Source organism: Anticarsia gemmatalis, chromosome 4 (assembly GCF_050436995.1).
Source record: "Anticarsia gemmatalis isolate Benzon Research Colony breed Stoneville strain chromosome 4, ilAntGemm2 primary, whole genome shotgun sequence".
NCBI lineage: Eukaryota > Metazoa > Arthropoda > Insecta > Lepidoptera > Erebidae > Anticarsia > Anticarsia gemmatalis.
The window spans coordinates 12,406,727-12,433,015 of NC_134748.1; the positions used below are offsets into that span (position 1 = coordinate 12,406,727).

Below are 26,289 nucleotides of genomic sequence, written 5' to 3' on the forward strand. Positions count from 1 at the left end.
TCCATAGAGTAAACGACTTTCCACTAGCAATCGACTAAATAAAAAAAAACTTTGGATGACTAACCACTATTATTTTAAGTCATAAAAGAGTGGAAAAGTTCAATTTATGAGATAACTTACACAAATCTGCTATCTTACATCTATATGCAAGCATCACATAATATTATATTCAAATGTTTTTAATTTTTTTTGTTAACTGAACTTGTCGAGTCGATTCACATGTAAACTAAAACTAAAAAATGTTTTGAGACAGCAGGTAAGAAAAAATATTTTTGTCTATTGTTATGATTTGACGTCACGAAGGTGGACGTCATCTTGAATGAAAAATTCTTATTTTATTATTTATTTTCCTAAATTAAACACGTAACGCGAGGCTATATTCAGTGCTTAACGATTAAATTAAACAACCTTGCTTGTGATGTATTCAATCGATATTAGTTCTGTGTGTTCCTAGATAGTGAAGGTGACGCTATTCGCTATTGTGTCGGTGATGTAATTTAGGTGATTGGGTGGCTTCCTAGTCCTAAGTACTACAATGGAAGAGTCCTCATTCACGATCCCGGCCGACGACAATGGTGATACTGAGCTCGACCCTAGAATACAGGTCAGTGAGTGAAAAATAATGTACTGAGTAACTGTTATGGTAGGCCCTTCTAACTGCAAAGATGAGTGTCAACTTTGTCGATTATTTCGCCAACGAGCACAATGGATACGATATATTATATCAAAACATGAAATACGGACTCATTGCCAGCAAAGAACTCTCGGAGTATCTTAGGGAGAGGTCAAATATAGAAGAGACCAATTCGAAATCTTTAGCTAAATTAGCGAAACAGGCGAATAGTAACTGTGCGCAGGGCACGTTCGCTCCTTTTTGGGGCGTATTGAAATGTTCCGCGGAGAAATTGTCCAATTTACATCAACATATGTTCCAAAAGCTGAGTGAGCTTGTTAAGGATGTAGCTAGGTATGCTGAAGACCTTCATAAAAAACATAAAGCTGTTAAAGACTCTGAGTCAAACACTTTAGAAGTGGTGTTGTTGATACAAAACACTAAACAGGCATTGCAGAAGGCCAAAGATGTGTACACAACCAAGTCAGCTGAGCTGGAGAAGCTACGCAAAGACAATGCATCCGCCAAGGATATTGAGAAGGCTGAGGTTAAGCTAAAGAAGATTCATGAAGATTATAGACAATTAGCTGAGAAGTACAACCTGGTTAAACAGGATTTTGAGAAGAAAATGACACAAACATGTAAACACTTTCAAGATGTTGAGGAAGCCCACCTCAAACAGATGAAACAGTTTGTCAACTCTTATGCTGACATCATACAGAACAACCATGATCTTATGGGACAAGTGCACAGAGACTTCAAGCACCAATGCCTTGAGTTAACAGCTGAAAAACTGCTGGAACAGTTCCTCATAGATAAATACAATGCAATTGAGAAAGCTATTATTGAGCTTCCTGCCACTTTACCCAAGCCAGGATCAGCTAACAATTCAATATCAGAGGCAGACCAGATATCTACTGTGTCTAATGGTTCACACAAACCTGCTCAACCAGCTAAGGCACCCAAAAAGGAGCCTTCATTCGCCACCAAGACTTCAAGGAGAACTACCTCACTTTTGAATCTGTTTACACCAAATTTCCAAAGCAAGGAAGAACCCAGTGGTAGTGTTGAGGGAGCAGCTCCATGTTCAGCACCATCCAGCCCCAGTGGAACACCAGCTACACCAGTGGCCCCTGACAAAGATGACAACATGGGACGCACAACACTCAGAGAATCCAAATGGTTCCTGCGCAGCAGACGGACTAAGCCTAAACTGAAAAAGCCCAAAAAGAAAAAGGATGAGATTTCGGAAAACTCAAATCCCGGTGAAAAGTCTGACTTAGAGGAGAAAGAGGAGGAAGTACCAACAAAAGAAGATTTTATGAATTCACCAGAGGTTGATGAAGAAGGTTACTGTATTAGACCCAAAGATGAGAAAGGTAGTGTGTACTCTTCCACTGACTCAGACTCTGAAGAAGAGAGGGAACAGAAAATTCATGTGGAAATAAAACCTATTAGCAATGGTAATCCTATATCTGCTAGTGTAGATGAACTTAGAGCTACAGTTGAGAATATATCTTTGTACAAAATCGGCACGACTAGGCGCGGGTCCAATGCCAACACCAGTAAAGCAAGCAGTGATTTCATAGATTTCAACTTTCAGAGCCCCACAGCCAGTAACCCCGCGTCGCCACACGGCAACGTCTCCAATCCATACGCTCCTTTACCAGGGAATCAATCACATTCATTGGAAAGCCCCACGCCCATTTCAAATGCTGACGTTGGTGATTTATTCTCGGAAGTAGGAGAAATAAATCAATCGAATGTTCGTACGTCAACCCCCACAATATCGTCGTCGATCTCGCTGCCGCGGCCGCCGTCGAGGCGCTCTGAAGGTGACTTCCGCACCGCCGGCTCCTCAGGGTCGCGCGGTCCCTCACCTCTAACTATAGGCATGGCCGATACTATACCGTTAGCTGTCGCGTTCCACGAGATAATACACTCGTATTTCCGTGGTACGGAAGAATCCAAGTGCCAAGTGAAGATGTCAGGAGATATGATGCTATCTTTCCCCACCGGTATAGTTGGCGTGCTGGCCAACAATCCGAATCCAGCTAAATTATGTTTTAAGTTGAAAAACATACATAGATTGGACAATGTCCTGCCCAACAAGCAATTGATAACAATTAACGCGATGATGTCTACCCGCGACAATACCGTCGTGGAGTTCAACATGCCCGCTTTAACTTCTCTCCTAAAGCGTCAGTCTGAGAAGAACCCAACCGCGCAGTACTTCAATGTCGATATACTTAAATACCAAGTACGACCAAAGACCGGAGCGGCGTCGTGTCCCTTCCAAATGGTATCTTATTGGAAGTGCGAGAAAGACCATACTGATTTGAAGGTGGATTACAAGTACAACTTGCATGCTATGAGTCCGCCATCACCTTTGCTGAACGTATCTGTATGTGTGCCAATGACCGGCGGAGTGCGGAACGTGATCGCGATGCCTTCTAACACGTGGAACGGCGAGAACGAACAAGCGCTGTGGCGCTTCACGGAGTTGTCGCAGCACTCAGAGGACAGGGGCGTGGGCTCGCTGAAGGCGCGCTTCGAGCTGGCTAAAGGTCCGTCTAACAAAGCCACAATCTCGGCGCAGTTCAACTGCGAGGGCGCGACCCTCTCCGGCATTGAGTTCGAACTAATAGGCAGCGGATATCGGCTGTCTCTCGTCAAGCGGCGGTTCGTCTCCGGCAAATACATTTGTGATAGTGACGTGAACTGATCGGTCCAAAACACTTATGAATACACATGTTTGTATATAGATGTTGTTGTCGTATATTCAAGGTGTGTACGGGATGAGTAGGTTTCTATACTACATGTTTTGATGTGTATATGTTTTGGTACCTTATAGGACTGTTTCCTGTCCACAAAAAAAATATAAGTTACAATAATGTATCACAACATAGTTTGTCAATTTTCGAGTTAAATTGTTAGTTGTTAATTTGGAAATTGTATTACTTATTGATAGGGATATGTTTCACATCTACTAACTTATTTTTCAGAATAGTTAATGTGCCATTTTATACTGTATTTTGTAAATTTACACTTGAGTACTTGACTGTTGCACTAGAACACTTGCATACATTATAAACACGATTTTTGTTCACATTTAACTTGAGTGAGTACTCAGCCTATGTATATTATATTGAGATGCATCACATATTAATTGGAATTATGATCTTGTGAGGTCAATAAACTACTTATTAAATGTTTGTCAATAAATACTGCTCCTTCAGTATTAAGTTTATCTACTGCTTAGCAGATTACTAATTGAGTTCTTTTTCTTTATATTGATGTAAAATAACCCCAGAATTATAAAGCTTTAAAGCTAATAACATGTGACTATGTTGCATGGCAAATATATTATCTCTTAAAATAATGTTTTGAATTATTTTGAGGTCAATAACTGATAATGTGATTTAATTTGTTTTGGAACAAACAACTGTGTATTTAAAACAAAAACATAATTTGTTTGTACTGGTTTAGATTATTTTCTGTTTATAACATTATGGAGGCCTAAATAATGCAACAGGTGATCAAGTTAAGGCCACAAATCACTTATACTTAGCTAATTATTTGTTTGAGGTTTGACATTCATGCTATATACTAAAAAAAATACACTAGATTTTTCTAATACAAACACTCCTTTGACATTTTTTTAAATATCAGAGTCAAATTACTCTTTCGGACTCATAAATTACAATTTTGTGTCCTGATTGTTAACAAACTCGCACAGTTTGTGCACTTGCATTATCAGAAACCTTATATTTTGTTATCTCTGTGTTGGTTCAGACTGCTAATTATCTTATGTATTGTATTAGTAATGTGTACTCTTGAACAGCTCATTACACTTTAAATAGATTTCAAATGTTATAGGTAGCTTTATGCCAAACCTCAAATAGACATTTTTATAATAATAAAATAATTATGTATTTGTTTATTTTTCTTAATTATCAATATTAACTATTATTAATAATTTCAAATAACGATTCTCTGAATCTCCAAAGTAGAGTAAATGTAATTTGTTTTTTATTCAACATATTATATTATAATGATTATTATGTTGATGTTGAATGTTGTATTTTGTAGCCAGCATTTAGATTACGACCACCGGACATGTTGATTTTTTAATATTTTTTTCTTTTTGGTTTTTTCGTGAGACGTAGCTTGTTTTAACTCATTTTTTAAATGTAATCTCATATTGTAATGTATAATATCAGTCCTCTTTCCCCAGCGGCCTAATGAGTTACGGAAATAGTTAAGCTACTAACTTTACCAAAAGTTACGTGTTCATAAAATATATATAAAAGGTCAAACCATATAATAATAGTACCTACAACTGAACCATTCCATTAATATATTATTATATCTCATTAATTAAGTATTATTTTATTATTATTGCGTATCACAAATTTGTTTTTTTTACATATAAAGGTGCGTAGATTCGGCTGAGTTAATTTAAAGAAACGTATTAAAAATCTCTTTTTTGTTTAATAATTAGATAAAAAAAATGCAAAATGCGTAATAAAATATTTTTGTAACGTAAAATTTATCGCATGTATGATTCTAATAATGTAACTATTATGTTTAATTTTAAATAAAATGTAATTTAGCATTTATGTAGTTATTTTATTGTATTTTGTACCACAGTCACAATAATAAAAACGAAATGGGCGATAAACTATGTAAGTAATACTTTTTGGTTGGCTTTTGTCGTAGGGACAGGAAACTTTCGATATAAGGTACAGTTAGATGAACATTGTGATGAAACTAGGGTACGTCCTATCTTTAATACCACTTTTGTCTCTCTGTAAGACTAAGGAAAAAACCCCTTTACTAAGTAAAAAAATAACCAAGCACTATTATAATAAAGACTACATTTTAATTGTACAGTCACAAACATTAATATAAGTAAGAAAAACGGTATATTTCAACCTCAATAATGTATAATTATTATAATAATTTATTCATTATTTTTCTAAAAACTTTCTTTAACTTTCAGTTGAAGTACAGAAATGTTCGTGAAACAGTATTAATGTTTGTGCCTGTATGTTATCAAACGCAATTTTTTATGTGGTGACTTTATCAAAAGAATTTTTTTTATATCAATTGTGATTTGCAAATCCACGGCCGCCATTTTTTTTCACGTCTTAGAAGACAGAGGCGTTAAGATGGGACGTACGTATATTTTATCTAGACGTTTAGAGATAAATATTTGTATTGTGATAAAATGTAAACTAGTTATGTCTCCGATGTTTCCCGTCTCTACATGTTGCTTGCTGTTACCGTATGTGTGGGAGTACAGTGTGCGGGTACCATGCGATTGTCTGAAATATTTCAAAACGTTTCAGGTGGAACTGGAGAAACTGAATGCAGCTACAGATGAGATCAATAAACTGGAATTGGAGTTGGATGTAAGTGATTTTTTTATTATTTTTTGGTAATAATATATCTGGGGTAGTGGGTAAATTTAGGCTTGGATAAAAATGTGTTGTGACAGTCTTAAGGGTTTATTTTCTGTTGGCAGTTGTTTTTGTACAAGAAGTATTTATTTTTTTACCGATGGTTTTTCGAAATTATTTCTGTGATAAAGGTATTTGATGATAGGAGAAATGAGACCTTGATTTGCAAGTAAATGGTTTTTTTCGTGAAATTAACGAAAAAATGTGTGCAATATACATATTTATTTTATGAATTCATCAAGAAAATATAACAAAAAATAAAATAAAAAGAAAGTTGAAGACTTTTTACGTTCTAGTCTAATTACCTTTAATTATTAGTGTCTGTGCCTTTTCTATATTCACTGTAATATCGTCAAAGTACCTATAGAGGCTACATACTAATTATGAATTTATGAAACCATAATTTATAATGTTTCTTAGTTGATTTCAACAAATACTATGAAATCTAATTGACCTACCTACTAAATAGTAACTTAACAACTTGCATGAAGTTAGGCTAATGACCCGCGTAATGTTAAATGGCGGGAAAATGAGGGCGTGCCCTATTTTTTTTTTCATTTGGCAATGGTGCATGTCATGTCGTTGTTTTTTTTTAATTCTTTGTTTTGGCACTGCTGTTCCATTATGGGGTTTGAATTTTACATGAACTAGTTTTGTGAATTCGAATTCTTTTTTGATTTAGTTGAAAATATTCAGGTCAGCCACTTATTTTTTTACGTGAATATTTCCATGATTGTTTTCGAAATATACAGAGTGTGACTTTCTTTACAAACTTCTCGATACGGAACTTAATATATTTATTTTGATGTTGTTATTTTAGTTAATGATTAATTTCTATGCTAGACTGCACTAGCTTGATCTTATTTAGTTTATTGTAGCCTACTGACAACCTTAAAGCCTTACTTTAAATAAAAACCTTTTCTCTTTTTGTCTCTTATTAACTTTAAAATGCAATACATAGCATTTTGTCAATAGACTCTAATTTTTTGTAATACAAACCATCACTTTAATAGGCACTTAATTATGACAAACAGGCTTTTACTTATACATACGTCATATGTTAAACATTACTTATAGAACTCGCTATCTATATAAAATCTTAGCAACATCTTCACATCTCCTTTCTCTTGCCCTCTAACCTCTGCAAAGACGCACAAAATACAAGGTTACATACCAATCAGTCGATATTGTATGAAATGTATGACTTTTACCGAATTACTTGTACACGAAGGGCATTTGCGTGGTACTTGCAAATGTAATGAAATATATGAAGCAAGAGAAGTACGAATACTCGGTTGTGTTTCTATAATTTGTATTTACTTTGATGGTGTTATATTATGTATGTATTACGCTGTTTCATGGCTAATATAGTTAACTTGCCTGTAGGAATATTGTTAAGAAGGCTGACTTTACTAATGTACGTTCGATACAGAAGCATTTTACGAAGACTATGACAGTTAAATAGCTGATATGTCTGTTAATGAAATTGCTTGTTACGATTCTCAGTGCTGAAATTCTCTTTATCATAAACCAAAATTACCGTCTGTTACAGCTTTCACAAGGTTAAAGATTTCTGCTTCAAAATTGAGTTGCAAGATTCCACCTTGAACACAATACAATGCAGGTTGAATAAAAGCTTGTAAAATCACAAAGATCTCAAAGTTTCACTTCACGATTTGAATGAAATCTTAAAGGTTTTCTAAACCTTATAATTTCTTACATAACTTCAAAACGTACGGCACAATGGTATCTGTTCTATTTATTGAGTCATCATGAGCTAACCGTGCTTATTCAATTATCGTCTGAAACGTTTAAGCTAATAATTAGTGTCTATTTTTTGCTATGATGTAGCTCTTGTTGATGTTAATTTACGTTCTTTATTTACTGCACCGCAAATAGAACTAGTCTGACTTATTTTTACTGATCATAAGGTTTCGGGTTCGATTACCGGTTCCGATAACTATGAAAGTGTTATTTGTGTGCTGATTTATATTAGAATGTCTCTCAAAAGTAGCCCTGAAATAAGAACTATAAACCAATAAGAGTGCATAAAATCTCCGCTCCATTTCAATGGTTCAATCCGTTCAGCCTTAAAGTTGGTAGGCAAAGTATATTACTCAGCAAGCAAAATCTTTAGTCCCTTTGCTGGCCAAGGCTGCTAAATTCAGACATTGAGGGGTTTGGGCTTGAGCCCAGTTAAGACATTACCTCGCATAGTTTTGATCTTTAGAAAACACCAAGAAGCCAAGAGCAATCGCAAATTTTCGTGTGTCATTATGAATCAAATCAATTTGCAAATCACAAAAATAACTAAATTACGACTGTAATACTTTATTAGGGCAATAAAATGACTAACCTTGTAACATTACATTACTAGTCCATTGAAATGTTACATGAATTTTACATTTCTTAGAGGACGCAATTTTATTTTTGGAACATGTAGGGGGGGTCAATAGAAGCTTAACTTGAAGTTTGTGGGGTCGCCACCCTTGTCCCCCGGCCGCCATCTTGGAAAAGGGGGTGGAAACACTTTTTTCGCTATATCTCGGAAACTATGCGTCTTACAATGAAACTGTAAAAGCATAATTTGTAGCAAATTATTTTGCCTACAAATATGCTTAATAACTTTTTGCCTTAAATCAACAATTAAAAAGTTATAAGCAAAAACATGCAATTTTTTTTATACAATTTTTCTTTGTTTCTATATAACTTTTTTTAACTACAGCCACGCGGATCGATCTCTGAGGTTAAGCCACGCTTGCCGAGGTTGTTCTGTGGATGGGTGACCATCTTACACATATCGAGTTCCGCCTTGTTTCGGAAGGCACGTTAAATTGTGGGTCCCGGCTGTCATTTTCGAAGATTTTTGACAGTCGTTAACAGTAGTCAGAAGCTTGAAAGTCTAACAACTAGTCTTAACGAAGGGTATCGTTTTAAATCCCAGGTAACTGGGTTGTGGAGGTCAGATAGGCAGTCGCTCCATGTAAAACATTGGTATTCAGCAGCACCTGGTGAGACTGGAAGCCGACTCCAACATAGTTTGGAAAAAAGGCTAAGCTGATATGAATATATACAAAAAAAATACCTCAGACCAATCTTGGAGAGTATTTTTCGAGGAAAAATTTTCCATATATTTTTTTCAATTTCATTAAATAGAGACTAAGTAACAGCGCTACGAATTAGACCAGATTGGGAAAGAAAATTTTTGTAAAAAAAAAAACACTTTTTTGCTTATAACTTCTTTAATTATTAATTTAGGGCAAAAAGTTCTTTAACATATTTGTAGGCAAAATAATTTGCTACAAATTATGCTTTTACAGTTTCATTGTAAGACGCATAGTTTTTGAGATATAGTGAAAAAAGGGTTTCCACCTCCTTTTCCAAGATGGCGGCCGGGGGACAAGAGTGGCGACCCCACAAACTTCAGGTTAAGCTTCTATTGACCCCCCCCTACATGATCCAAAAATAAAATTGCGTCCTCTAAGAAATGCAATATTCGGCCCTCAAATTGTAACATTTCAATGGACTATACGGAAAAGGAATGTTCCAATTTTCCCGGAAAACATGACACTATCTAAAGACAATATTTCACAACATGACAGATAAAATGTTAACGTTACGCAAATCGGGTGTAGTATCAAACCGATCTACATGAGTGACGCAATTCATCTTATTTCAATAAGATATACTTGTTTGTTCCTTTAAAATAATATATTTAAAAAAATGTGTAGGTAAACAATGTTACAACTTTTGAACATATTTACATTACTTACTTCAGATAAATAAATAAATTTAACCTATTAATGTCCCACTGCTGGGCAAGGGTCTCCTCCCGTGATGAGGGAGGAGTTAGGCCTTGAGTCCACCACGCTGGCCAAGTGCGGGTTGGGGACTTTGCATGCCCTCAGTAAATGTATTAAATTTTAGGTATGCAAGGTTTCCTCACGATGTTTTTCTTCACCGTTGGAGCATGTGATAATTATTTCGAATAACTTCGAAAAGGTAGAAGGACAAAATATTCGGGCTTATATTGCTTCTTATAAAAAAATCTATTAAATACAAACATTAATACAAAAATTGACTATTTATAGTAAGGTATAAACAGAAACCAATCCCAGCAATTCTTTTTGCTTTATTCATATCACTAGTGCTATGCAACTGATCTTTTTGACAGACCTTACTGATATGATCTGTGTGTCTACGGCGTCCCCTCCGGTGTTTCTATCCAAAAATATTCTATTAGTTAAAAAAAGTCCTATTATATTAATTCAAACACTATTCAATTTCCCAACACCCTATATCAAGCTACAATACAAACAATCACCCTATACCATTAATCATTCACACTAAATACATTTTGTTAAAAACACTTTTTACGTCAACCATAGTTTGTCCTACCATTGTTAGGAAACGGGCCAACTGCGATAACTTGATGGATGGATAGCGGTAACGATAGCTATCTACAGTATCTGCTACTATCTACTTTCTTAAATGTAAAACAGCTTATCGTTTTTTATCAGTATTGTAGGAAAGTGTGTTATGATTACTTTCGGTTTATACCCGGGGTATCTAATACCGTTTTGGAAGTGCTATCTTATTAATATATCTGATTAGTCTTGAAACCTTTTTTGGTGGGTATCTTTAGTATACAGTTTGGTTGTGATTTAAGATAGGCAGTTAAGAAAAATTTTGTGGTGATCACCACTGCCAACTGACTTTGGGTGCCCAAATCTTCCTTTTTGTTTAGGGTCTGATTGTACTTTGGTCGATTATATATTTTTGTAGTTGTAATCACGAAACTCATGTTTCTCTATTCTTAACTCATTCTTGTCTTTTGAGAAGGTTATTATCATAAAGCAATTACAGAAATTAAATATTAACGATATCATATGCAGTCGCTTCATGTAAAATACTAGTATATTCAGCTGCATCCAGTTAGACTGGAAGCCGACTTCAACACAGTTGGAAGAAGGGCTAGGCTGATGATATGAAGAAAGAAACGTAATATTATGGTTTATGTCAGCCTTATGTAATATGGTTCTCGCTTCCAAGATCACGATTAATTCTAATAGCCATAGCATGCTAATTTACTTCCTTTCTATAAGCCTCTAGGTTATTCGTGTTTACAATACATAATAGTTCACTTCCGTTTGCTTAAAACTTGCATAAAATTAACTACACGTAAGTCTAAAGAATTCCTTTGAAAATTCTTGCTTTTTTTTATGAACTTAAGTATTTTGTCACGGAAGAAACTAGAAAACCACAGTTCTAGTTAGATCAAAATTTTGTATATTTATAGTGCCATCTATGAGTCTATTAGGTAGTGAAGAAATACATACGTCTTTGCTAACCCATTTAAAATATCTTGGTCTAACAAATATATTATGTCAATACGTTTTTAAAAAGTCTATTACGCCATCATGCGACAAACTTTCGATATACGAATTTAGATGAAATTTGGCGAAGTATCGTAGTGGCCAGTTTTTTGTCATTGGCAACAAACTAGAAACATATCTATATAATTATACAGAACTCATCCGTTACTAAGTGACTGACTGATGGACAACGCACAGCCGAAACTACTGAGCGTAGAAAGTTGAAATTTTGTATGAAAATTCGTTAGGCAGTGCAGAGGATAAGAGAGGAGTTTTGGAGATTCCTCGCAGGCAAAGCCGCATGCGGAAAGCTAGTATTTTATAAAATGTAATAAAAATAAGCCATGATGAAAAACTTTCATTTCACCGAGCGGTGAGTCGTAGAAAATATGTTATTACGTGTGATTGGACGACATCCCCCGTTCGATCATATGTATGTAATTGATTAGCATCGATCGTCTCCTTGCTTAGGGCATGTATCCGTATAGCAAAATGTTTGTGGCAAACTCTAATACTGCGGCAAGGCATTAAAGTGCTGCTTATCTTAAAAAAGTACGGCTAGAAGACTGTGGGATACCTTGGGCTATTTGCCAGCTTCAAAACTGAGTCAGCTATAAAAGTCACTTCTGAAATCTCTTTCATACGATACAGTTTAGTATTGTTAAGGTCATAAACTTACTATGAATTCATTGCTATAGAAATAGCAGTTAAGCTATCTGACACGTAGGTTAACTCCTTCAATATTGAGAAAAGACATGTGATTCACTGTTCGACAGTGACTGCATAAGATTTAGAATGGTTTAAACACCTAGTAGCTGTATTAAGTTGGTAAAATATGGTTTAAATAAACTCCTTTGTGTTTCGAAATCTTACTGGAGTACAATTTCCAAGGTATTTCAAGTCACTCGATACATTTGAAAGCAACAGAAGCCTTACAAAGTAAAGAGGCCCTTTTATATCTAATTTTAGTCCGTAACCTTGCGATAAAGTACTTTCTCTAACTTAATTTGTACTTTGGTTTGGAAAATCACCGAGGGTTTTGCGTGACGGGTGTGTTCTTCCGTTTGCTCAAACTGGGAGCGAATGATCAAAGGTTTTCTGAGAAAGGTACGAATATTATTGTGTCATATCGTCGGTATATGTCTGTAATGAAGGAAATATGATTGATTTCATATTGGTTGTTGATATACTGAGATATTGGGAGTAATAAACAAGCTATCAGATCAGATCAATAAAATCCCATTATTTGGGGATCGGGGTGCGAAATGGTCTTTAAGATGTAACCCATTCTTATCTCCTTGACTAGGGTTTCTTACCATAATAAGGGAGTACTTAGGCCTTGAGTACATGGACATTGTATCATGTTATTTGATTATTTCATATAGATAGTAGGTATTAACAGTCAAGTTCCACTGCATATCTTGAAATAAAAATACATACTGTTTCATTAAGATGGGCATTGCACAGTGAGCATGTCCTAACGTAGTCTCGCCTGTACATAAGTCATTATAGCAACATATTGCAGCAATCACGTTTCTACGTTCATCATTACGATAATTAAGGGAGGTGCCTTCGATTTCTAATTGCATCAATCTGGGGAGAAACTGGATTTATTTACTAGTTGAAGACTACCTATGATACAGGTTATAAGCTATCAGTGAGTCAAATTTTATTAAGATATAAAAAAAAATTGGTAGGATTAAGTCTTTAAACAGGCAGAGTTTTATCACAATTAGTACTTTTTACGTGATTCTGATTTAAACATGCACTTTGATACCAATGGTGAAAGTTAATAACGATGTTATTTCCTCGCGATGTGATTGATGATGCTCCCAGTAACATTAGTTGTGACAAGTCCAATCAATCTTGCTAAAAGTAATCAAAGTTGTACTAATTCGTTTCAAGAAAGTTCCCTCTTAGATTTCTTAATGTGGAGATGTTATATCATGTTTACCGTACAAATAAGATAGTTAGGTAATACTTTAAGATGTTGTACAAACTTCTGTTTGCGATTTCGCAACTGTTTTCCGAATAAATGCTTATGTTTGTGAAAGATAAATGTAACTTCCTATTTGTATAAGGATAATTTTTGAAATTGGGCCTATGGAAATAAAAACATAAGATACTCAAAATCTCTGTCCTCATTACATATTAATTTAATTCTCCAGCGTTTTATAATAGACTTTTATCAATGTGTTTCTTTGACATCGTTTGTTCCCTTTCTCTAAACTTTATCCACTTTAGTATAGCGGCACACCTGGGCAACGTTCGGTTCAACACGTTTTCTGTGTTATTTTAGTCACCTATTACTCATTAGACGAAATTACGTCACATTCCATGTACCTTTACCTACCTTCAAGAAGAAAATTGCGACGAAAAACCGAAAAGCGAACAATATTCCCTTTCAACACATGCTGCTAAAAGCATTACACCGTAACCCGTGTTCCCGGCAGCCGTAATAATTGCATTTCTGTACGTTTTCTCAAACGACACTGTCGACCAGCACCGTAACAAGATGAAACGAATCCTGTTACGTTTGCCCCACTTACTTGAGCGGTGTGACTAGCCCGTTAACGGCCTTTGTTTTTACAAGGTTTTTACTACTTATAGAAGGTATGTCAGTAATTACGCACTGTGGATTAGAAGCTGGGAAACTGGGTGGTAGATACTGTTATTTTCTATTGATTAAATTGGTGCATCGTTCATAGGCACCTCTCGTGTATAGTCACTGCTTGAGCAGAGCAATCGTCTCTCGGCGACAGTTGCAATTATGAGTTGGAACAATTTAATTCCGATTTGGTCGTCTTTGGCCTTCGTGAAAAGGAGCATGGTCTAAAGAGGTCAATACTTTTACTTTAATCGTTCGGTTATATTTAAGGGAATTTTCAGCAACTTCCATTTAACAATATGTACAATTTTCTCTGCTTCATTTCGTCATTTAGATTATGTCCAGTCAGTCGCATTTTCCACCCGCACCCGCTTTCACTGTGAAATACGCCTTATTCTTACGTCTCCATAGAGTCTCAGTAATAATCTAATAAAAAAACTTTATTGCGTATACACACACTATAAATAGACGTTATATTGTCTTACACCATGGTAGTATTTTTAATACGCTTTGTCTTACTTGAGGCAAAAAGTTGATACGCTTCGCGATTTAACTCCTTGGTTTTTTACGACTATTGAAATTTTCTAAGGTTTAAACAACTTTATGTAATCTTACGTCAAATGTTGTCTTTAGATTATGATAATTTCATGTAAATGGTAATTGGAAAATCTTATTCTTTATTATGATAGTTTATTCACTACCTGGAATATCGCGAACTGTTTTAAACTATCGACATTGATTATAAAATGCATTCGTGCATGCGAAATAATAAAAACAAATGTCTCGATATTTGTTTTTGTGTACTCTAATCTATGATTGTTAATCAGTAGCTCGAAAAAAAGCACATTTCATTTCATAACATCTGCTATCCGTCAGTAAAAATTCTACCGAAATGGTTAACGGTCCAGCTGTTTGGCGATCAGCTGGTGTATTTAAAAAAGACTACAATTTTTCTTAACAGCGGTACTTTCATTTTCATATTTTTATAGACAAAAGTCAACTCCAATTACCGTCAAATCGCCGTACATGGACAGAAAACATTACATCATTGTAACAAGTGTCAGTCCTTATTGGTTGACCGCCGTTCCTCCAATGGACTGCAGTGTTGCAACCATATCAAACGAATTGACATTAATAAAATGTCATTCCAAGGCTAGGCTATGCAGTTGTTCATAAATTGATTTCTGTACTGCGTATTATTGAATAGGTGTGTTTTTATTGAACGATTTTTATAAGAATTTTATTGTAGTAAGTGGTTTCTCTTTGGTTTCTGCAACCCATATAGGAAAATAGCGTGTATTTAGCACACTGCCATTATGAGCTTATATCGTCCCACTGCTGGACAAAGACCTTTTAATTCATCATTGTATAACTTATATTTTCTAACCAAGTGGATGGTGAATAGGGTTAGGCGGCAGCAATCTTAGAAGCAGTCGGTTTTGAAAAATTTTGCCAAATCATTGCGGTTGGGTAAAATAATGCAATTGAGTAATCCAAGCTCTCACTGTCTGTAGAAAATAGCATTGACTCTTAAGTTTAAGGTCACCGGTTTTGTCACTAACTCAAATAAAAGAAATTTCTAATATTAGGATATTATTTAAAGTTCTAGAAGCTCAAAAAGAAACCAATTCCTAATAGAGCTCAAATCATCCATAGGTATCAAAGTAACTTTTGAAAAAAAAAACATCGTAGTTTAACCAGGGTTATGTAGCAAGATCTATTGAGCTTCTGATATCTTCAGAATACAATGTTTTGTTTACCGTATTTCAAATGATCGTAATCCACAACTAATGTAACAGTTTACGCGCGAGCTTAGAATAGTAAACGTAACGCCAGGAAACGCATTAAATTCGAAGCACACCTCCGGCATACCTTCACGTGCCAGATAGATTTAGATGCTGGTACAACTGGTACTCAATAAGAGGCAATTAAAAGGTTACAATGGTAGTGGTTAATTATTAGCTTTTAGCTTTACGAAAACTAGGAGAAAACAGGAGCCATAGGACATCAAAGGTCTGATTGAAATATGAGAGGTAGTGAGAAAAATATAGATTGATTGGGGAAAGTATTGGAAAATGGCAAGAAGAAATGTATGTTTCGAAAGAGTTGGTATAAATAGTAAACTAATTAGTGCTTGATTAATCGTCTACCAGTAGTTTAAAAGACAAAATTAAGTATTTGTCATAGGTATTCTAGTTAAGTACTGCGCAGATGTGTCTATTGTAATACCGTACAAATAGCAGAATAAGTGTTATTTTGATTCAGACGATGTGGAACATTCTCAAAGATTATTACGATCTTTTCAAATAATAGATTTTGCCAGCCATCCCACTAAAATTGCTCCAATGCAAACAAACTTCCACAAAACAATGCCCAGCAATATGTCTATCAGATGAACGAAGGTGCGTAAAAGATAGCACGAGGTCGGCGCGGGCGCAAGTGCCGCATAGATTAGGTCAATTACAGCGGCCCCGACATCACAGCATGTTAGCTACGTGACGTCATCGCACAATATTAGTTTTTATTACTAACACACTACACTTTTTATCGTATTGTTAGTGGTCAACCTAGTGTCATAAGTTGTTCAAGCCTCCCAAAGGCTTTTGACGTGGCTTAGCGACTGTTGTCTGCCCTTTTTATGTGCCCTCCGAAGCACGTAGACGCCCAGGCCGAATACCACTTTACGGTCAGCCGTCTACAGAATGACCGCGCCAAGGTTTGCTTTAATTAATTATAAAATTACTCTATTTAGAGCATATTGCACCACCTTTTACACGTGTAGCCTGTGGGCTAGATATACTCAAAAATCGTACAGCGCCCTACGAGTTCAATTTAATAATACGTTCAGGTTGATGGTGGGGTTGCCCCGCTTCTGTAGCGCATCAGGAATGTTTGCGGATGCGCACGTAAGTTGTTTTTTACGCAACAATGCGTCAAAGATGCGCTTCTCTGGTGCGCAGGGTGCGGGCCAGCTCCAACAGCATCCTGAGAATGATTGCTGGTAGGCTGGATTGCATGTACGTGAACCGCTGCAGTGCCGTATCCCACGGGATAAGGCGGTAGCGGGCCGCGCATGCATCCAAAGCTACAAATAATATGTAACACTAACATAGGTTTTTAAGTTTTTAATTACTAACAAAAATGAGTCTCTGGTCACTTGAATAAATAAATATTATTATAATTATTATAAAAGAGTGTTATTATCTCCCTCTTTTGAAGGGGTAAGCTACATGCCATGCGGGCCTAAGCCAAGCGTGACACGCTAAATAGAGAATGTTGATGAGATAGATGAGGATGTAAGAAATTTGCGAGTGATACGACAGGTGTTAAGAATAGTGGCTTTTTGTAATAGATGCAGTGAGTGTTTGGGCATTTGAAGAATGTCTAGACTTTGTGTGAGTGATTTAGGTATAATACCAGTTGATGAAATGACTATTGGGACAATGTGGACTGTATCTGCTCTCCATTGGGTTTTTAACTCTATAGCAAGATCCTGGTATTTAGAGAGTTTGTCTGATATTGTTGATTGTATGTTGTGGCTGTTGGGGATGGCTATGTCAATGATGTATATAGTGTTAGTGTTTTTGTCGTGCATTGTGATATCTGGTCTGTTGTAGTGTACTGTTTTATCCGTTATTATTGTTCGGTCCCAGTAAATTTTGCATGTGTGATTTTCTAGGATAGTGTTAGGTTTGTATTTATAGTATGGCGTTTTTTGAGGTATGAAATTGTACTTATGGGCTAAATGTTGATGGACTATTGCTGCTACCTGATCGTGACGGTGTTTGTAGTCAGACTGTACAAGGGATTTGCACGCGCCGGTGATGTGTTGGATAGTTTCCGGGGCCGAATTACAGTGTCTACATAGGTCTGATACTTGGTTAGGGTCTTTTATAATGAATTTCTTGTAGTTTCTTGTTAAAATAACCTGATCTTGTATGGCGAGCATAAAACCTTCTGTCTCCGGAAACAGTTCCCCTTTCTTAAGCCATTCGTTCGACTTCTCTTTGTCGACGTAACTTTGGCTAAGGGCGGTTCGGTGTCTTCCGTGAAGAGACTTTCCAGCCCATTTAGCTATTTTTTGTTCTGTGGTGATGAGTGTTTCGTTTGATTGCGTGCTTCTGTTCTGTAGGTTAAGTGGTGTGAGTTTGATGTCTATGTCTGTGATGTGTTTATGAAGGGGTGAGTTTTGTGATTTAGTGTGAAAGTATGTTCTGAGTGATGTTATTTGTTTGTTGTGTAGGTTTTGTATGTCAATCAGTCCTCTGCCGCCCTCTTTACGCGGTAGTGTGAGTCTCTCAACTGAAGATTTTGGGTGATGTTTGCGATGTTTGGTCATGTGTGTATTTATGATGCGTTGCAGGTTTTTCAGGTCTGTTTGTGACCAATTGATGATTCCAAATGAGTAGGTGAGTATAGGGATAGCAAAAGTGTTAATGGCTTTGACAATATTTCTAGAATTTAAGTGTGATTTAAGGATTAGGTTAAGTCGGTGTTTAAATTTTGTTGTGAGTTCTATTTTTGTTTCTTTTTGGCTTATTTTTCTAGATTGTTTAAATCCTAAGTATTTGTAAGTACTGTGATCATCCATAGGCTCAATATTTTGTCCGGTTTCTAGGGCGTATCTATTGCTCTCTATTTGTCCTTTTGTGATAGATAGAATTTTACATTTGTCGACTCCAAAATCCATGCAAATGTCTTTGGAGTATTGTTGTGTTATATCGGCTAGCTTAAACAGGTCTTCTTTATTACTTGAGAAAAGTTTTATGTCATCCATGTACATTAAATGAGTTAAATAAAATTGGCTGTGAGTAGAATTAAGTGTATATCCGGCATTACTGTTGTTTAGGAGACTAGAGAGGGGATTTAATGCTAGGCAAAACCAAAGTGGGCTAAGGGCATCACCTTGGTAGATACCACGTCGAATACAAATTGGTTCAGTAGTTATTGGTGATATGTAGTGATTTAGTTTGAGTGTAGTCCTCCAGTTCCTCATAGAGGATTCTAAAAATGAGATGATTGTGGGATTAATTTTATATAATTGTAAGATATGCAATAACCAGCTGTGGGGCACTGAATCAAACGCCTTGCGATAGTCAATAAACATTGTATGAATGTTATGTTTTTTAATAAATGCTTATTATTATTATTATTTACCTACTGATAGTTTACCGACCGGTGAGCGCATTGTAGAAAACGGACGATATGGTCAACACCGTAACCAAACTCATTACTTTCTCTGAAGGAAAAATTCTCATTATGTCACTCAATTACTGTGATTTCGTTTTTATAATGAAATTCTGGTTTTGTGTCTGAGTAAAATTTTGGCCTTCATTTTAATGTAAGAATATTACCTTGTTTGTATATTTAAGGAGATTAGTGACAACTTGCATTATTTACCTAGATTTGCTTGAGGTTTCGGTTCTCCTGCACTGGCCGTTATAACAAGCTGATTCACTTAGCGATGATATCATAACATTACATCTCTGTAAGGAAAGTTTTCGAGTTACAACAGCCCTAATCGCAGCCATTTCTTTTAAACCTACTTTCGGAAACATAGTATTTTATCATGCCCAAGATAACTCATAATTTTAAAGTACTTTATATCATAAAGGTTATTCAAAAGGTTAACGGCCCGTTATCGGTGATGTCCTTCCAAAAGGTCGGGTTCAATGCACTCGAGCACTACAATTGTACCGGTGGTTCCTATGACGAAACGTTAGTAGAACGTGAGCGATCGTGACGGGCCGTAGTTTGAACCCCACTGGGGAAAAGGTTACTGTATTAATAGGTTCAAAGTTCACACCCATAAGGTACTGGGTTTCTTTTGTGCTAGGGCAGTCAACCGCGGTAAATTCGCACTCCATTTACATTTTTTTGTAGAGTTTTGAAGAATAGTTCTATGATTTATTCTATTGTTAGAAGCAAGTAACGTTACTCTGTTCTAATATTGCTCGTTGTTTCAAATTATCAGAAATTAACTTGATTCGATTGAGATATACATACTTACTTGTAACGTGCTTAAAGCATTTCGGCACCTCAAATTTTGTCAACCGTTTTCTGTACGACATGTAGTTAAAAGATTATTCGTAACTTAATCTTATGTGATGAAAATAATCCCCGATTTTAATACATTTTTTGGACAACACACCTATACTCCATATGCAAAGAAATGTCACCGGTTTGGATTAGTGGCACTTCATAGAGGGCTTTAGAAAAAACAAACTGAATTTCCCCTTCTCTTCTAGGAGTCCATGAAAACCTTCCACCTGCTGCTGAACGAGACCTCTCGTCGGCTGCAAGCGTGGACCAAGCGGTTGGGCACGTGTGTGGACAGGTCCAGACCTTACTATGACGCTGTGGGGATAGCTGCCAACGCCAGGCAGGAGTGCCAGAAAGCTGCTGTGCAGTTTCAGAGAGCGAGTGGTAAGTGACACTAACAAACTGACTGAATATTTTTTATCTTTCGTCTTTCTTTTATGTGAAACTTTACTGTTAAGCGTTTTAGGAGACGGTTCCAAGATTGACTCTTCTTTGTCTTGTTCTTATCCCACGTTGAGTAGGATTGCCATCGTAGGGGTTTCGTTGTTGAGAATATGCTGTAAAGAGATTTGGCTAATGATTTACGACCGACCATTTGTCTCACGTCAACCCTCCAAAGATTGACTGATGAATGATTAATCTTGATACTAAAACTAATGAGGTTTTACTAGTTATCGCTATTTTTACACAATCATCTGAGAATGCACCAGCGGGTTTTAAAAATGACATGTTAGTTAAGATTGATTTAGTGTAGGAAGTTTAATGCAATGATCTATGTATTACATAGTTCATACTTCACCATGATTGGCCATTAAATTAATAACCATATGTTAGTTTTTTCTACAAATAAAACCACCCAGAAAAAACTCACTAACAAAAAATATGTCACATCTCATCTGTAGCTGTACAAACATTATATTCTCGCTCCGTCACTAGGTCAGTGTATTATGCTGCGTTGTCCTAATTACCAAGAGTTTAATGTCAATTGGTGTCATTATACGAGTCATTAGTCGCAGCCAGACGCAGGTGGACTACTGTGACCTTAATTTATTAAGTGCAGTATGAAAAATATACGGGTAACGGTGGTTTTGGAAATATATCTAGAAAAAATATAAATGATCAAAATCTATGTACGCGCATCACTTTTGAACAACTAAACTACATTGCATAATTCTTTGTTAGTATGTTTGTAATTGTCGGGGCAAGATTTGTATGATGATAGGATGAAAATTCCCATGAAATTGGAATCAACGGTATAATATTATACCTACTATACCCGGAAAAAGTGGGGCTAGTCCGCTACTTTTATAAAAATCTATCCAATATTGCCTAGGAAAGTTACAGTAGAGTGTATGTAATAAATAATCCTTTTGGGTTTTTCTAATTTCCGTTGGATGGTTTTTGATAGTGGTCCGGAGATTGCCAAATGGCTTGCCCTCGCCTTCCTCTATTACTTGTCATCAAAATGGCAAAAAGTTTATGTACATTGCCAGCGGGGAGATTTTATAGAAAATTTGCCTACATTGAGAAATTACCTTTACTTCAAATGTTCCTAGAACTATTATTTAAATTATTCATAAGCTGTAAAATAGACCTTATGTGTTTAAGATTGTTCGGGGATAAGATCTAAGTAGAATAAGAGGAAATTGGCCCTAACACTTACAAGTATCCTACTAATATTATAGATGCGAAAGTTTGTGAGAATGTATGTATGTATGAATGTTTGTTACTCTTTCACGCAAATACTACTGAACCGATTACGATGAAATTTAGAAGAATAACACAGAGGCTACTTTTTATCGCGGAGTTTCCGAAGAATCGGGATTTACAAGGGAAGGGTTTGCCACGCGGACAAAGTCGCGGGCGGCTTCTAGTATTATATAACTATGAGTGATATAACTCCATTCCGAACTTGATACTGCCGCCTTTCCCCAACTTCCTGACGCCGGAATCAAATAGCACACACATCAGTTATTTGGCACCGCTGCCAGTGGTTACCAATAAATGTACGGAACGATAGAAAAGATCCGCATCTAGCCAATTTGTTTTATATACCTTATTAGTGGTGTGGCCTTCATGGTACACGTGTAGAGAGAAATATTATTTATTTTACTTATGTAACACAAATATAGGACTGAATACGACTTATTGGCAATTTTCATGTATCGGTTGAGCTTCTTTTTGACTACACCCGATCTATTATATTCTGTTCTAGGAGCCAATCTCGGCTTCGTAAGTTTGAACAAAGGTTATTGTTGTTTTAGTAGTGATCTTTATTTATTTCTTTCAATCATAATAGTCTATATTATTCAGTGATAATGTAGCATTCAGGTGGTGAACGAATTTTTAAGCTCGGTTCAGTATTTTTTGGCCTATTCGTTACAAACATACGTTAAAATCTTTCCTCTTAATAATATCGGTATAGAAGTAAAGATAAGATTAGCGTTACGAGTCCGTCCTTTTGGTCTTCTCCTGTGATGCCAATTCGACGAGGGCTTGACGAATTCATATTAAAAACCTAATTAACTCCTAAAGTCAGTCTGTAGAGGCAAAATTTCTATAACAGGATCAAATATTGACCTTACAACATTTAGGATTTCAACACGCGACGGGAAAAGCTAAACCTTTTAAATAACAAAAACAAAAAAGGACCCGCAAATCGAATCTTACTCCTATCCCACAGGAGTACTTACGAACAAAACAATAGACTGTCAGTAACAATATAGAACCACGGCACGTGTATAAAATATTTATATACAGTATACAACCCTCAATAAAATCAATAACAGCCACGGTCATTAACGATTCATCTATTATCCCTTATCTATTTTCGTCCAGAAATGTGAATATTACTTGGTAAGGCGTGATACTCACTTATTCGTTCGGTTCGGCAGTATTTATTGAACAACAAAACTGATTTGAAGCGATCACTGCTCTTGCATCCGGTTTCTGAGGTACAACGATAGTTTATCTATTTAATAGCGTTTAAACTCATATAAAAAAACACTATTGAATAGATAAACTACTGCTAAATGTACCTCAGAAACCGGGGGTTGGTCGGCTTGTGCTGATCGGGTAGTTTCTTTGAGTCCGATTGTCACAATTCGGATTTTTTTCAGGCGCGGCGATGTCTAGCGGCATTTTTCCAAAAAAACATCTTAAAGTATTATTTATCGATTTTACTACTCCGGTAAGCCGACTAATAATGCCGAACCGAATATGTGTGTAGCAAGCCTAACTCTACATAAATGTTATCCGGTTTTAGCGAGCTTCGCAATTACCGTAATTAAGGCTTCAGTCGTTATTTAGACGAGGTATTATATTCGTTGGGAAGACTCATATTTTATACAAGAGTAATTAACGCTGGTGTTGGCAGTTGCGTGTTTATCCCGTTTTAGGTTCGATTTCTTCCTACGCTGATGTCGGTCGCGTACCAGAGTCGAGCACAGGAATGAACACAATGCTTTATGGGATACTGATATTCTCGGCGAGTGTATCCGAGTTAGTCCATCTAGAACACCTGTTCGAATAGCACCTAGCCTAGTCCACGAAAAGAAACTCTCAAATATAGATGAGTAAGGCTGGGTGCTAATGGAATGGGTGCTCTAGATGGACTACCTCGTGTATCCGTGTAAAGTACGGCCGACGGTGTGCGCAACCGACTTTAGCGTAGAAGACAATAAGTCTTAACCGAATTAGGCTGTTATTCCATCAGAGTTGTGTGATATAACGGGAAAAAGTTAACCTACAGAATTACTTACTATATAACAACTAGTATCTTTTGTCAGCCTTTGTTAGCAGGCCACCTAATAGGGGTAATTTTATATGCACATCGAATTCTTCGTACATACATTTTTGGAGAAAAAGAATCGACTTGACAATGTGTACAGGTCTTGGGATTTTTATATATATGAGGATTTATTTTTACTTTGGGATTATTATAAATTCTTCAATGACTATCACCCAGGGAATCCAGACATTCAAGTATTCTTAAAACAAGAGTTTCCAACAAATGACTGCTTTTCAGGCAGAAATTATTGTTCTATAATTCCTAAACAACATTTCCATCAACTTTATTGTCCAATTATTTTCCACATCGTACTAAATTGTTTCCATAAATAGCAATTGGAAAAATAGTTTCACAGGAAACGAACTGTACAGGCAATCATCATAAAGTAATTTTCTAATACTGTTATTGTAGGGTACAGTACTGCCATAAATTTAACGATGCAGTTTGTACTGTTTTTTAAAGGCTCCTGGACTAAGTATTGCTCTTGTGTTATGGGGACTTTTACAAACATACAAACAACGGACACAAAGTACAACCAGACCCGAAACAACTATTTGTGGGTCACACAAATATTTGCGAGGTAGTCCATCTAGGGCTACCGTTCGAATAGCACCTAGCCTAGTCCACGAAGAGAACCTGTCAAATACAAGTGACTAAGGATAGTTCCCCGTCTGGGAATCGAACGACCTCTCGTCGCACTGGTAGTGGTGACCACAAATGCTACAACTTATCCCCGGTTACTGACCCGTTGACGGTTTAGCCGTAGTTTATCTATTCAATAGCGTTTTTTTTTTATATGAGTTTTGACATTGAATAGATAGACTACCGCTAAATGTACCTCAGAAACCGGGGGTATGTGTCAGTCAGTAGAGTTTGTGCAATGATACGAGTGCACTGACACTCGAGTGATAATGCATTTGACAAGGTCGTTGATATCGCTAACCTGTGTATTGGTCTTTTTGCATTGTAAAACTGAATTTATTTTTAACTTTTGAAGAGTCTTGCAGTCTAGGCTCTGATGTCCTACCCCTGTGGGGCATATGTATGCAGTGTAACAGTTTTGTAACATAAAGAGTTCACAAGTTAATGATAGTGAGATATTTTTGTGTCACAGTATAATGATTTTTAAAGGGCTTCTTCGTTCTAAAGCTTACACGGTCCTAGGCTTATCGTATCCTATGTAAGAACTATTCACTTTATGTTACTTAACAAAAGATAAGTGACAGCTTTTCTCGAGGTAACGTTAACTAAATATGTTAAATAACCTTCTATTTAGTGTCGGATGCATCGAAAAACATAATTTACATAAACACATTTACATAAAACATAAAAATAAAATTTAAATGGGACTAATTATGCAAAAAAAAAATACTATTTGAATCGGAATGTAACATCAGATCATAGAAATCCTTCCGTGGAATGAAAACAATCTCCCTATATTCCTACGTTTCACATGCCTTATCAAGAACTTGTTTGTGAGTTTGTCAGAATTCTCTAACTATTTATTTGTGTTGGCGCTGTGTCAAAACGTGCCTTCTCTAAACGAACCCATAGTTCATTCGGTTAAGTAAACAATGACGTCATTGTGACGTCACTCTTTTATTGGCTTTATTTATTGGCGATAGAAATTTTGACGCCCTTTTACTGTTAATTGGCTACATAGCGCTGCGGACTATTCTTCAAAGACTAACTTTCCGCCTGTGGCTTTGCCTTTGTTTTTGCATGAATTTCACCCTCTTCGGGGTGAAATTTACAGAAATCCTCTCCTAAAGCTCCTCTACACTTCCTAAGGAATCTTCATATCAAATTTCAACTTTCTACGCTCAGTAGTTTCGGCTGTGCGTTATCAATCAGTCAATCAGTAACGGAAGAGTTTTATATGTATTGATTGATTGATTACATACATATGGTCGTACTACATGTTAAAGCGTTTCAAGATCCGTTTTTTGAATAGATAGAGCTATACATGCCCTATAGCGTACTCTTTCTCACAATAGAAATTAGATTCTTTTTATATTTCATTGACTTTTGACCCTAGATTATTACGCATCGCATACGAAAAATATCATTCAGATTAAATTAATTTTCTAGCTTATTTCATTGTAAATTATTCAACTGTTTGGCCGTTAAACACATAGATATAATTTGAAATAATAACAGTAAGGATTTAAGGATTTGTGAAGGGTTCCGAAAATTCTCTTATTTTCCGACACTTTAGAGATAAAAGTACCTACATCAAAGAAGGTACAAAGCTCTTTGCCATCCATACTAATATTATAAATGCGAAAGTAACTCTGTCTGTCTGTCTGTCTGTCTGTCTGTCTGTCTGTCTGTCTGTCTGCTACTCAATCACGTCTAAACTACTGAACCAATTTGCATGAAATTTGGTATGGAGA

General features: G+C 36.1%; 2 protein-coding genes across 2 annotated transcripts in view; both read left to right on the forward strand.

The window, feature by feature from the left end:
• The first annotated feature begins 293 nt into the window (after positions 1-293).
• LOC142972605 (SH3 domain-binding protein 5 homolog) overlaps positions 294-26,289 on the forward strand; it is a 45,122-nt gene continuing 19,126 nt past the window's right edge. Inside the window, exons 1-3 of the mRNA XM_076113862.1 lie at positions 294-604; positions 5,968-6,030; positions 20,310-20,487. Of these exons, the coding sequence (XP_075969977.1) occupies positions 536-604; positions 5,968-6,030; positions 20,310-20,487 (310 nt within the window). The 5' untranslated portion in view covers positions 294-535. The remainder of the gene's footprint in view (positions 605-5,967; positions 6,031-20,309; positions 20,488-26,289) is intronic.
• Positions 603-5,235, forward strand: LOC142972603 (F-BAR domain only protein 2). The gene has a single exon (XM_076113861.1). It carries the CDS (start codon positions 666-668, stop codon positions 3,336-3,338), a length of 2,673 nt encoding a protein of 890 aa, XP_075969976.1. The 5' UTR covers positions 603-665; the 3' UTR covers positions 3,339-5,235.

Coding starts and splice junctions, on each gene's coding strand:
- LOC142972603 (XM_076113861.1), top strand. CDS start 666: ATGAGTGTCAACTTTGTCGATTATTTCGCCAACGAGCACAATGGATAC.